Raw genomic sequence first — 12,666 nt, 5'->3', positions numbered from 1 at the left:
GACTTGTCTTCTGGCTCTCGCGCTGGAGGCCTTTTTAAAATGTGTCTTAGCAGCCCAAAACGGGCGTTTCCAGCGTTGGTTTGCATGGATGCCACGGTCGCAGAAAGGGATCTCTGTTTCAGCTGTCGCAGCAGCAGCCACCCTCGGCTCGGGGCTGAGCCGTGTCTGTGCGCTGAAGGAAACGTGCCCCGAGCCCACCTCTCCCTACCCTCCGCAGGTGGCCCTGGCAGCTCCTGTCTTTGGGCTGGGCCGTGGATGGTTGCAGGTGGAGTCACAAAGCTGCTTGGGCAATGCTTGGTGCTCAAGCAGATGTTCCTCAGATCCTCTAGGGAGAAGGTGGCAGGCCTTTTTTGCATAATGCTTTAATACAGCTTACGAGTTATTCGTGGGAACTCACCGCAGCGTGGGAACTCCTGGCCCAGGAAACGCGTGCACTAAAACGGTTAGCAAAAACCCAAGTGGTTGCTTTAAATATTCATAAGCGTAGAAATCAGAACTTCAAAGTTGTAGCACCTGCATATCTGTTCTGCGCTGCGTGCATGTGGCATGAGAGCTCTTGGCTCCCCTGCTGCAGCAGCAGCAGCTCTCGACTGGGGATCGCCCAGGCTGGGGAGGAGAGGAGCAGAGCAGGGGAAGAACTTCTGGGCAGTGCCAGGAGTCAGGGGTGGAGGGGCTTTGGGGTGCTCATGAAAGTTCTGCTCGCTCTCGTCCCAGTCCCTTCTGGGCTTGTCCCCAGCTCCTGAGCAGCACTGGAGCTGTGTGCCCTGCCTTGCCGCTGCTCTGCATCTGTTTCTCCTAAGCAGGTCTCAGAGGAGAGAGGGGAAGGGGAGAGATGGAGAGCGGCTCTTGATCTTTTCTGCAGAGTTGTTACACAAGTTTCAGAGAAGACATGAAGACAGAAATTTACTCAAGTAGTCAATTAAAAATAGTTTTATAAATTAAGATTATCAGTGTGTGTAAGTGAGGAGGTCGGTATTGCCCACGTCTTGAGGAATTGGGTACGCAGCACAAAATCGTGCATACTGTGCTTTTGCCATGCTGCAGAGTGTGGTGGGTGAAGCAGTTTAGTTAGGATTATCATACTTAATCATTTAGAGGGGGGGAGGAGAGGATCTGTCCAGGAAAGAGATACTTCTGTCTGTTGTGATAGAAGATACTTCTGTCTATATCGAAATTTGTTATAAAGCTGGAGATGAAATTGTTTTCCAGAAGCACTAAACCGTGTTTGTCCTTTGAAAGAAATGTTTCTTGCAATTCATTGAAGAGCCGATGGTCTGTTTACTAGTAACTGAAGTTAAGTGCTGTCCGACTATCATTGGTTTGATGAGCTTGAGATGCCATTCTAGAATTAACTAGTCACACTGAATACTTGAAAATTAAATGGTTCCAAGAATACTTCTGAAACATGTAAACTATTTTATATGCCTCAAGTCCAGGGGAAGTACAGCCAGGTGTTTCACTTGACCAAAAAGTGACTTAAAATGTTAAATTTTATTTACTGTGTATGACTTGATGGTGAAATACATTACTTCACTCTGATCATTGGTTCTACTTGATACAGTAACTCTCGTGGTCCTGTGATTATTTTGAAATCTGATTTCATTGTTTTGTTTTGGTTGGTGTTAACAGAATACTCCCAGCCCCTGGTTACACCAGCCCACCCCGGTGACCTCAGCTGACAGCCTCGGTTTACTGAGTCACATTCCCGTGCGACCGTCCAGCGCAGATCCCCTTCGGCCTCTCAAACTGACAGCGCATTCCAGCCCGCCGTTGTCCAAAAGCATGGTAGAGCATCACAAAGAGTAAGTTTGCTGTTTAACACTGTGTGAGAGGGTACCTTTTGGCAGCTGATGTTTTCTGGCTTATTTTTAGTTTATTTATAAACATGGGTGCCCGTCCTAGAAGAAGGTTTGTCAATGTGCTGCAAAACAGACTCTACCCTGTTGACTTGGAATGGTACTTGAGTGCCTGAGTCATCTGAAGGCTTTTGAAAATTGTACCTAATATAAAGAAAAGTTTATTTTGTGTTAATAAATAACTTTGTTCAGAGCATGGGAAGAAAGGTCTTCCCTTTAGCACATGCGCTACATTCAGACTGACCTGTGTCTGCTTAACCTTTTTCAAACAGAGAGCTGGAGAGGAAAGCATTTATTGAACCTTTACGTTCTGTTACAACTGCACCGGTAAAGGCGGAGCTAGAGCAGAGCAGAACACAGGCAGCAAAGGAGAGCCATATGCACAGACATTTTGCAGATCCAATGTTGAACCAGCTGCCAAGGCCGCCACAGGAGTCTGGGGAGCGACTGAGCAAATACAAAGAAGAACACAGACGGATACTCCAAGAAAGTATTGAAGTTGCTCCTTTTACAGCTAAAATGAAGGCACTGGAGGGAGAGAGAGAGAACTACTCCAGAGTAACGTCCTTATCTTCAAGTCCCAAAAGCCATTCGGTAAAATACGACAAAGACACTGAACGCTCTGTGTCAGAACTGTATAAAATGAAGCATTCAGTTCCACAGAGTTTGCCGCAGAGTAACTATTTCACCACCTTGTCTAACAGTGTAGTAAATGAACCACCAAGATCGTACCCGTCAAAGGAAGCTTCAAGCGCATATATTGATAAGCAAACTAATTGTCCTTCAGCAGCTAGTCCTCAGTCTCTCCCCTCTTATATTTCTTCTCTTTCAAAACCTCCACCTTTAATTAAGCACCAACCAGAGAGTGAAGGCTCTGCGAGCAAGATCCCCGAGCAGCTTTCGCAGTCAGTGCAGTCTGTCAGTTCTTTTAGAAGCGACAGCAGGAGCCCTACTCAGTTGTCAATCTCGTCTTCAAATACACTCCGGAGCATGCCTGCCTTGCACAGAGCCCCCGTGTTTCACCCCCCCGTGCACCAGAACCTGGAGAAGAAGGAAAGCAGCTATAGCAGCCTCTCGCCTCCAACTCTGACCCCCGTTCAACCCGTTAATGCTGGTGGTGGCAAAATACAGGAGTTGCAGAAACCACCAACTTTAGTACCTGAGCCTAAGGAAGCTCAGACTGTTTACAAGGGTGCTTCTGAACAGAATTTATCAGAAATATGGAAGTCAAATAATGCCGCAAATAATGAAAAAGTGGATTGGCACATTGAAAGAATGAGTGGAAAGTCACAGTCCGCTACAGCATCTGTTATTGTGCGTCCTCCTTCTAGCACGAAACACGATAGCGTACCAGCAGCGCAGTCTGCTTCCAAAGATCGAGTTAGTGAGAGGTCTTCAGCTGTGACAAATCAAGCAGATTGCCTGAAAACAGCGGAAGCCAGGGAGACTGGAAGAATCATTCTGCCAAATATGAACTCAGACAGTGCTCGCACACAGTATGAAAAGAAATTTCCAGCTGTCTCGCAAGGCAGCATTCCTCGTGCTGTCACCCCCACCACAACGATGATCTGCAGCACCAAAACGGGTGTCACCGCCTCAGCCGCAACCACTACCAGCGTGTCAAGCTGGGGTAGTTCAGAAGTGACTTACTCCTTATCGAGCACGGTCTTGGCCTGCGCGCCGCTGGAGTGTCCTGCCTCGAGAGCGGCGAGTCAGGCGGTGGCGCAGGCCCAGGAATGCAAGGTCAGCACTGCAGCTCCGGTTACACCCGCCGCTGGCAAGACAGGCAGCGCTGCTCAGCCCGGCTCGGGGTTCTCCACCTCCACCGACTTTGTCCATTTGAAAAAGCACAAGGCAGCCTTGGCTGCGGCTCAGTTTAAAAGTAGTAACATCAGTGAGACTGAGTCCAACTCTGCGAAAAATCAGACATTTTCAACCTCTCTCTCCCTAGACAGTGCTATCGTCTGTAATACGATAAACAAAGCGAACTCTGTAGGCAGTGGGCAAACTTCCCAGACGAGTCAGCCAAACTACCACACGAAACTGAAAAAGGCTTGGCTAACGAGACATTCGGAGGAAGATAAAAACACTAATAAAAAAGAGAATTCAGGGAACAGTGTTTCAGAAATTATTAAGCCATGTACTGTCAATTTAATAGCTTCTACATCAAATGATTTGCAGAATAACATAGATAGTAAAATCTTGGCAGATAAGTTTGCGAAGGAAGAGAAGCACCCTAGGAGAAAAGCAAAACGAACTTACGAGTCTGGCTCTGAAAGCGGAGACTCTGATGAAAGCGAGAGCAAGTCAGAGCAAAGGACTAAACGGCAGCCCAAGCCAACTTACAAAAAGAAACAAAATGATTTGCAGAAAAAAAAGGGTGATACAGAGGAAGAAGTAAAACCGAATGGTGTTCTTAGCAGGAGTGCCAAAGAAAAAAGCAAGCTGAAGTTACAGAGCAGCAGTAACAGCAGTGAGTATATTAATCTGATTTGGAAGAGACAGACTAATATGAAGTCTAGCAATGTTAATCCTGGAGGGTTTGTCATGCACGATAGCTGGGAAAAGACTTAAAAAGCATATTTGTGTAAATGAGTAGGTCCGGGTTTATATATCTTGAGGCCATTTGAAATATCCTGGGTTTAAGAAATTTGGCGTTTTGTATATGTGTGTTAACAAACTGGTTCTGGGCCTAAAAATGAGCAGTAAACAAACTGGTTTATGCCGCCCATCAGAATTCAACAGACTGGTGCATATTGTGTCGCTTATATTGAGACAGGTATCTATTTTAAAAGATCTAATGTGTTTATTTTTAGAGCACTACTGAAGGGAGAGGTTAGCTATTGTTGAACTTTGTTCATCCTTTGATCAGGAAGCCAGAGGCAGTTCCTTGAGAGCCTGATGCCACTCTGTTACGATTTGGTTAATTTAATGAAAGGTTTGAGGGAGAATCATTTCATACTCCTAATGAGCATGTGTATTTACATGGTGTTAAATGTCTCTTGTTTAAGGAATAAAGAAATTTAGGGAAATAAAAATTTCAATTTAAATGTAATGCTGGAGCATGTAGCAGATTGTAACTAGATTTGTCTGAAAAAAGAAACTGGTCTGCCAGCATGAGGGATTTTATTTAAGAACTTACCTTATTTTTGTATCCCAGCTTACTCTTCTCCAAGGCCTAGTCTTTTGTCTTTGTTCTGGTCAAGTATGAAAAAGTCTAGCATTAAATTACTTTTTGCAGTCATTTTTGAGTACAGGTAATAAGAAAATGAGCACTGCTCCTTCTAATTACATTCTCTGGCTTTTCACTGCATGGTGTATGAAGTTAACTCGTCTGGTATCTGAGAGTGCTTGATGCTGAAGTTGAACAGGGTGCTGGAAGTGTTGCAGTCTGAGCTATTCTGGCTTGGGTCCAGTGAGAGTAGTATTACCTTCCCCCTGCCCCCAGCTAAAGGGAAGATCAAGGAGAACATGTCTATAAAGTCTTTCTCTGTTTTCTTAAAGAGTCCGTAAATATATACACGTAACATGTTAGGTCTTTATGACCTTTGTATTGTTGCAAAAGATTCTTTATAGGTTTGTTGTAGAAGGATTGCGTACCCAAGTTAAGGGCAGGCAGTCGCTTCGTGTTTGGCTAGTGGTGCCTGAGTGTCAGAGTGATATATGATAACACATTATGGAAATGGGTAGGAGTTGGTATTACGTTCTCTGGTGAGTCACACAGCCCGTGCCCTGCACGTCGACAGGCTGGGCCTGTGCTGTGGTAGCAGCTTCGTGTGCTGGCCATCCTCTCTAGAAATTTTAATAGGCCTTGGATCTTTCTGCCCATTTCTCTTACTTGACCCATTGAATACATGAGTGTCTCTGGTACTCCTGTCAGTTTATCTTGTGGAAGCTTCATGTTAATTTCTGAGAGCGTGCTGTTCAGAGATTTTCTTACAAAAAAAGACTTGCCACAAAGACATACAAAAACATAATCAACTCTGAGGAGCTGTCAGGAAAGCACAGGTCCCCCAGGCTCTGGGTAGGCAGCTGAAGATAACTGTACTTCAGGGCCAGGGGCTTGGTGGCAGTTTTGCCATGTGGGTGGTATCTGGTTACTGCCAGGCTTGAAAACAGCTTTGTCCCGATGCCGTTTTGGAAGCCCCCGGGAGGTTGTGTGCAAGCCAGAGCCCTCAGAGCTCCGGGCTGCGCGGCTGCCTCCTGCAAAGCCAGGCATTTTGCAGTCCTGCTAGCGCCGCGGGTCTTCCAAGTTCCTGCCCACAGAGCTTGAAGTCTGGCAGCTCCCAGATGACTCCCAGATCTCTGGTTCCAAGGCAGGAAACATTGGTTTGGACTAGCAAACCTGTACTTTGGCCTTTGCTACTCCCAACTTTTAATCCAGATACCACCGTGCTCCTCGGATGAGTTGGGAGGGCGTTTTGTAGGCCATGAACTGAGGAACAGGCAGTCTGTCACTTGCAAAGTTTGCACAAGTCATCTCTGGCAAAATACAGATCCAAACTCAGGTACCAAGTCCAGAGTTAGCACCCTGACCTCTGTCATTCGACATCAGATCCCCATTTACAGGATGTGAACTTTCAAGAGTGGTAGTAGGTGAAAAGACAGATACACCTATCTATCTGTAGATAAAACTGGTGCCACTTTTAAAAGTAATTAAAATGAAAGCCTGGTTAAATAACAACAGGGTTCAGTTTCAAAATGTGTATGTGAAAATTGCACAGATTGCTCAATAGACTTGCTCCTCGTGTTACTCAGTGTCAGATCTGCTGACTTTCAAGTTGAAAATAGAACTGTACTGGTCAGCCTGCTAAAGCCAACGAAATTGACGGAGGGTAGAGGATTCTGTTCTTCCTTATGTCAGATATTTTGCATTAAGTTCAGTTGAGTTACATGTGAACAGAGCTGCTCTTCAGTAATCATACCTAACCCCAGCAAAAATAAATTTTGAAGAAGCAGGATTTTTTTTTAAGCTCTGCTTTCACTGAATTGTTACCTTTTTGCATCTTCATCTGAAACAGAAGTAGAATGTTTCTTTCTTGGGATATTGTATTTCTGGTTTCATAAGAAGGAGAGTCTGAAGATGTTTTTTAGGGGAATATTTGGTGAGTGATAAACCTAATATAAAACACAGTGTCCTGGATATTCCTGGTAGCTGAGCAGGTAGTGAACTGTGCTCCAGCCTGTAAAAGGCTAGTTGGTACCTGTGCCTTTCAAACTTCGGTGCTGATAGGTGAACAGATGGAAGTAATAATGTTACGCAGGTAACAAGTGTACTTGTTGAACATGGACTGATCTGAGTGGGTTCTGCAAATAAGGGCTACCAGTACTTCACCTGAAACTCTCCTTCCCTTGCAGCTGGCATACCTCGCTCAGTGTTGAAAGACTGGCGCAAAGTAAAGAAGCTGAAGCAAACGGGAGAGTCCTTCTTGCAGGATGATTCTTGCTCTGAAATAGGACCAAATTTGCAAAAATGCAGAGAATGTAGGTTAATAAGAAGTAAGAAGGGAGAAGAACCAACTCACTCACCAGTATTTTGTAGGTTTTACTACTTTCGGCGGTAAGTACAGTGATTTCCTGATAATGTGGTGGTTTAACTTTTAAAAATAACACTGACAAAGGACTTGCATGCTTGAAAGCTTGTCTGATTTTTCTGGCTCAGTCAGTCTGCCTGATAAAAGACACTGTCTAATTTAACAGTATTTACATTTGTATTTCTGATTTCTTTTGTGGATTGACTTTATTGCTGTTTAAAGCTTTATAGCAAAGACATCAGAACAGCTGCCCAGGGTACCTTAGGCAAGTAGAAAATTCAGCACATCACCATTACGCAGGTGTCTGACATTTGAAGTGGGATTTTCAAAAGGCAAGCTTCAGTTATTCTGGACAAGCTGTACAACCGCAGAGTTGCGTTAATTTGTAATTGTTCTTATGCCAGTGGATGGTGGGAATGCTGCTCCGGGTTTTCTGGCAGTTCTCTGAGGACAGAGGAGCTGTGACCTGCTTTTTCACAATTAATGGCTAATCAAGGAAAACTCACATGTTGGAAAGAGAATTTCCCAGGATGCAGCGTAGCGTACTTGACGCAAGCAGAACAGCGACCGAAAGAGAACAAAACAGCTTTAATTTGCACGTGGGCTGTGTTGTCAGTGTATATCCAACTTGTTTTGGACAGGAAATTGTTCCCTAGATAGGGTTTAATTTTTTATAATGAAGGTTTAGTTACAAGACTTGGTAGTCCTACAGGAATCATTTCAAGGTTGGACTCGGAATACCTTCTGCATAAGAATATTTGCTTCTTAATGTGGCCTTGTTGAAGTTTGGGGGCTTTTTTATCCTGTATAAAAGAGAACATCAGCGACAAAGTTCTACTAACATTTAAAAACACAGTTATGGAATTTAAAAATGTGACTGTTTTGAATATATTGTGGTAAATTTTACAGCAGATAAATTATTTTCATTGTGTTTAGATAGTAGGGCTTGAATTGTAAATGAAATTTCCACTACAGTTGGAAGTCACTGTTGTAACTGAAAATTCATCATTTCTTCTTATTCATTAAATACGCGTCTGAGTATTGGTTTTGGTCTTAGTTCTGAGTTCAGGACTATTTTACTGGCATTGCTGTAAAATTCCTTAACTATATAATAATTGCATATTTATAATGAATTATCCTGTATATGCAAGATGGAATAATTGTTACTGCTTAAAACCAGGCTAAATGTAGGCATGGTTAGTGGAATGATATCAGGTAGGATAACAGGAAAGCCTTTAGTTATTTTAAAGGTCAGCAATTAGCGGCTACAGAGCTGTTGTCTTGTATTAGTGATTTGTTCTGCCTATAAAGACTTAAATATAGTGTTATAACTCTTGTTCTCTGAGTATGAGAGCAGTAGGATAGACCTATAAAATGAGTGAGACTGAGCGATTGCTGTCACAGGCACTCAGAAAATTAAGGGTGAGGAATAAATAGGTAGAACCAAAGAATCAAACTTCGCAGGGCGAGGGGGGAAGAGAGAGTTTTTCTGTCTGCAATTTTAAAGCAGTAATAAATGTTACAGAGAGAGAATGTTGAGTAAACCAAATGCAAAAAGTATGTTTTAGTTTTCATACTGCCTTACTGTTTGTTTTGAAACTAGTTCTGGCAGCAGGATTTATTTTTAAAGAATATGGCAGGATGCTAAAGAAATTAAGGAAAACTTGTAAGACGTAAGCAGTAAGGTAAATTAGCAAGTTAAACTATAAATCTCAGACTATAATGATATATGCAGTTGAACTATCTATTTTCATTTTTAGGTTATCTTTTAGTAAGAATGGAGTGGTTCGGATAGATGGTTTCTCCTCTCCTGATCAATATGATGATGAAGCACTGAGTTTATGGACGCACGAAAACTATGAGGATGACGAACTGGACCTAGAAACTTCTAAATACATTCTAGATATCATAGGTGATAAATTTTGTCAGTTAGTAACATCTGAGAAAACAGCTATGTCCTGGGTGAAAAAAGACGGTAAGGAAGTCTCAGATACTTTCCAGTGTTCTGCAGTTTTACTCGAGTGTTTGCGTTCATCATGACCCACTGCTTCCTTTCCGGTAGTTCTCTTAATTGGACTGTCACGTTGGTTTTTCCTAGGTTGTTTTGTAAGAGGGTATGCTGGGAAGGGGCAGGGGTGTTCCTCAGTGAGCCAGCCCGTTCCCTGTCCCTGCGCTGGGCCCGGGCCAGGCTGCTGCTGGGCCTGGAGCAGCCTCGCTTCCCAGCTGGGCCTCCAGCTCCCCGCCGGAGCGGGCAGCTCCATGCCAAGGCCCGCGGCGAGCCAGGTACCGACTCCTGCCAGCAGACATTGTGTTTCTGACGTGTCTGCTTCCCAAAACAAAGGCGAATAACGTGACAGCGTGGGCCCCGCAGAGCGTGTGCTGACGCTGTTGCCTCCTCCCCACCAAAGCCGCAGTTTGTCCTTCTGTCCCGCGGCAGATGGGCACAGGCTGGAAACGGGCTGGTGGCTCCACTGATGGCAGGCAGGAGGAGGAGGAGGTGGGGCAGAGAGCCGCCAGGTCTCCAGGACACGCACCTCCCTCCCCTCCTGCCCACTTGAACCCTCCGACTCACCAGTTTGGCTGCCCTTGAGATTAAACGTGTCCCGTAGGCAGTCAGATGAAAAACCCAGCTCTCTCCATTGCATGGGGTTGAAAGCGTACGTTAAAGAAGTTCTTCGTACTTCCAACCCACTCATGTGGAGCAGGAACGTTCTTTCTGTATTGGTTTAGTCTGTGATTTTTGGATGCTTTAATTTCTTTATAGTGTATTGATACTATCATTGATGGGGATGCCATGTAATGCAACTAAGTGGGCAGATGGCGATGGTCTGTTTATGAAGGATCACTTCTTTCCCCCACACCCAGTTGCTTCTGAGGGGAAAATTACGACTGCTTCGTCTATAAAGACTATTCATTCTGTGCTTTGCAATTAAATTTCAGTCCTTTTATTCTGCTTATTTTGTATTTCAGCCAAAATTGCATGGAAGAGAGCAGTGAGAGGAGTCCGTGAGATGTGTGATGCATGTGAAGCCACGTTATTTAACATTCACTGGGTCTGCCAAAAATGTGGATTTGTGGTCTGCCTAGATTGTTACAAGGCAAAGGAAAGAAAAAGTTCTAGAGGTCAGTTCTTTATGAACTAGAGTATTGTATATGCTGTTTATTCTCATTTGTTGTAGAGCTGCTGACCCACTAGTAGAACTGCCTTTCTGTAAAGTGTGAAATTACTGCTTGTGCACTTTGATTTCTCTTAGATCTTTTTCGCCTCCTTTTTGTCAGTAGATGTAGAATCCGTCATTCAGAAAGCAACTGCTGTGGGGGCTATTTTAGGTCTTTGCTTTCCAGTCTTTTTGTGTGGATTGTCTTGGATTGCTTGTGCCTTGCCCCCCAAGGTTAAATCTTGTTCCTCAGCTGTGAGACTGGAACTCCCATTATGCTTCCCTGCTTTTTGGTGACTCCTTGCTGTTAAGGCTTGCCTTGATTTGGGTGATTTCTGGAGTCCTCCTTCAGAAGTACATGGTTTGTTATATAGACTTAACAGCCTATTTTCTTCTTATAAAAAAAAAAAAAAGGAGAGATGGAGAAAAATACTTCACGTAGTATTTAAAATGAGCATTAGTGGAGGTTTCACAATCCAGCAGCCCACACACATAATCAATTTAATCTTAATTCTGTGCTTCAATGAAAGTGTCTAGTCCGTAGTGAAGTATAACAGGAGTGATTTGCAAACCTGTATTTCCTGAGTGGCCCAGCGTGGTTGCAGTTGCAAAGAGGAATGGCTTGGAAGATTGATCTGGTTGTTCAGCCCTGGGCTGTGACATGGGTGCTCAAGGGGTGGCCTTCCCCGGGTGGCAGGCGTTGTGCCCTGGCACGGTCCTGCGGGCAGACGCTGCGCCAGGAACTGATTCAAGTATAATGCCGTTTGGAAAAGCATTTCCATGTTTGTCATAGCAGCATAATGTCACAGATGTGAAGTGTTAGTAAAATGAAGCTTTACTGTCAGATGGCAAATCTTTAACAAATAGAGAGACTCATCCACTTTGTCCTTGGCTTGCAGCGAGAGGCCTCCTACACTGCGGTTATGGGATGTTCCCAGAGACTTCCATTAAAGCCTGAAGTTTCTAGGGAACGAATGTTGGTGTTTTCCAACACTGAGAGCAGTCTCTAGTGCTTTAATGCTGGAGGCTGCTTCAGCAGCTCTTAACTGGCTTGGGTCTGTATGTGTGCATGTGTGTGCATCCATCTGACGTGGCTCGGGATAGAGGCCCAACGTTATTTACCCCAGTGGGAACATGCAGTCAGAGGCTTTTTATAGTGTGCGTGTTAACCCGCCAGGAAAATTTTAGTAAAATGTCTTCCTAGCTTAAAAAAGCAGTATACAGAAGCAGGCTGCTTCTCAGTCTTCTAGCAGGGAAGACTTTCTCCTTATTGTTGGTCACAACGTTATGTGCAAAAGCAGAAGTACGATAGCTTCCTTCTCTGCAGCTTTATTTCTAATGATGCTGTAGGATTCATGTGAACTATCTTGCTCTTTTGGCACTCTTACGAAGTTCAGAACCACCCACCCATCCCATATAATAGCACTTTATATTACACCATTTTTCCTGGAACTGGTGGTTGTTTTTACAGTTGCTAAATGTAACTGAGAATACACTGGTTTTCCCCTGCTTCAGCAGGAATGTTAGAGGTTTAAATATTTGTTATTCATATACTTATCAATGACTTCTCTCATTACTTTACTACATGAATGAATGAATGTGCAGCCATTGTTACCTTCAGACAGTTCATGGCACCATCAAGTGGAATGACATGGCATTTCAGTGGTAAATTGCATTAAATAGATACGCTGTTTCGTTTTTAGATTCAGTTTATGTTTGTGACCAGTTATGTATTTCAATGTTTTAGGAGTTACAAAAACTATAAAATAGCTAACTAATCTAATATTTGTCTGAAAGGAAGATTTGGTACATTCTGTATCTATTACAGTGTAAGAAAATAATGCTTTAAATGTGCTAAATGCTTCCTTTAGTGTGCTCCTTAGTTTACTTTGCTGGAGCTGAGCAAACTAGTAGAAAGATTTGAAGAGTCTCTTAAAACTATCAGTTCAGTGGATAGGATACAAGACTGGGGGTTGAGACACAAATTACATTCCTGTTTCTGTCCCCAAATCATGTAGCAGCTCAGTGAGCAGTTGCTTGGCCAGACATTTTTTGCTTTCTTTCTTCCTCTCTCTCGTCATTACACCACGTGTTTTTTTGGGAGGGACAGCCTTCCTG

General features: G+C 43.7%; 1 protein-coding gene across 2 annotated transcripts in view; it reads left to right on the top strand.

Annotated features, from left to right (window-relative positions):
• The window catches only part of JMJD1C (jumonji domain containing 1C), a 162,566-nt gene that overhangs the window by 133,720 nt on the left and 16,180 nt on the right, over nt 1-12,666 (top strand). For both annotated transcript variants that reach the window (XM_065638640.1, XM_065638642.1), the window contains 5 exons: nt 1,630-1,802; nt 2,129-4,329; nt 7,215-7,416; nt 9,151-9,365; nt 10,361-10,513. In XM_065638640.1, the coding sequence (XP_065494712.1) occupies nt 1,630-1,802; nt 2,129-4,329; nt 7,215-7,416; nt 9,151-9,365; nt 10,361-10,513 (2,944 nt within the window). The remainder of the gene's footprint in view (nt 1-1,629; nt 1,803-2,128; nt 4,330-7,214; nt 7,417-9,150; nt 9,366-10,360; nt 10,514-12,666) is intronic.

The sequence above is a fragment of the Caloenas nicobarica genome, chromosome 7 (assembly GCF_036013445.1).
Source record: "Caloenas nicobarica isolate bCalNic1 chromosome 7, bCalNic1.hap1, whole genome shotgun sequence".
In the NCBI taxonomy this organism is placed as follows: Eukaryota; Metazoa; Chordata; class Aves; order Columbiformes; family Columbidae; genus Caloenas; species Caloenas nicobarica.
The sequence above is the reverse complement of the archived record's forward strand: the minus strand, read 5'-3'. Positions and strand labels throughout refer to the sequence as shown.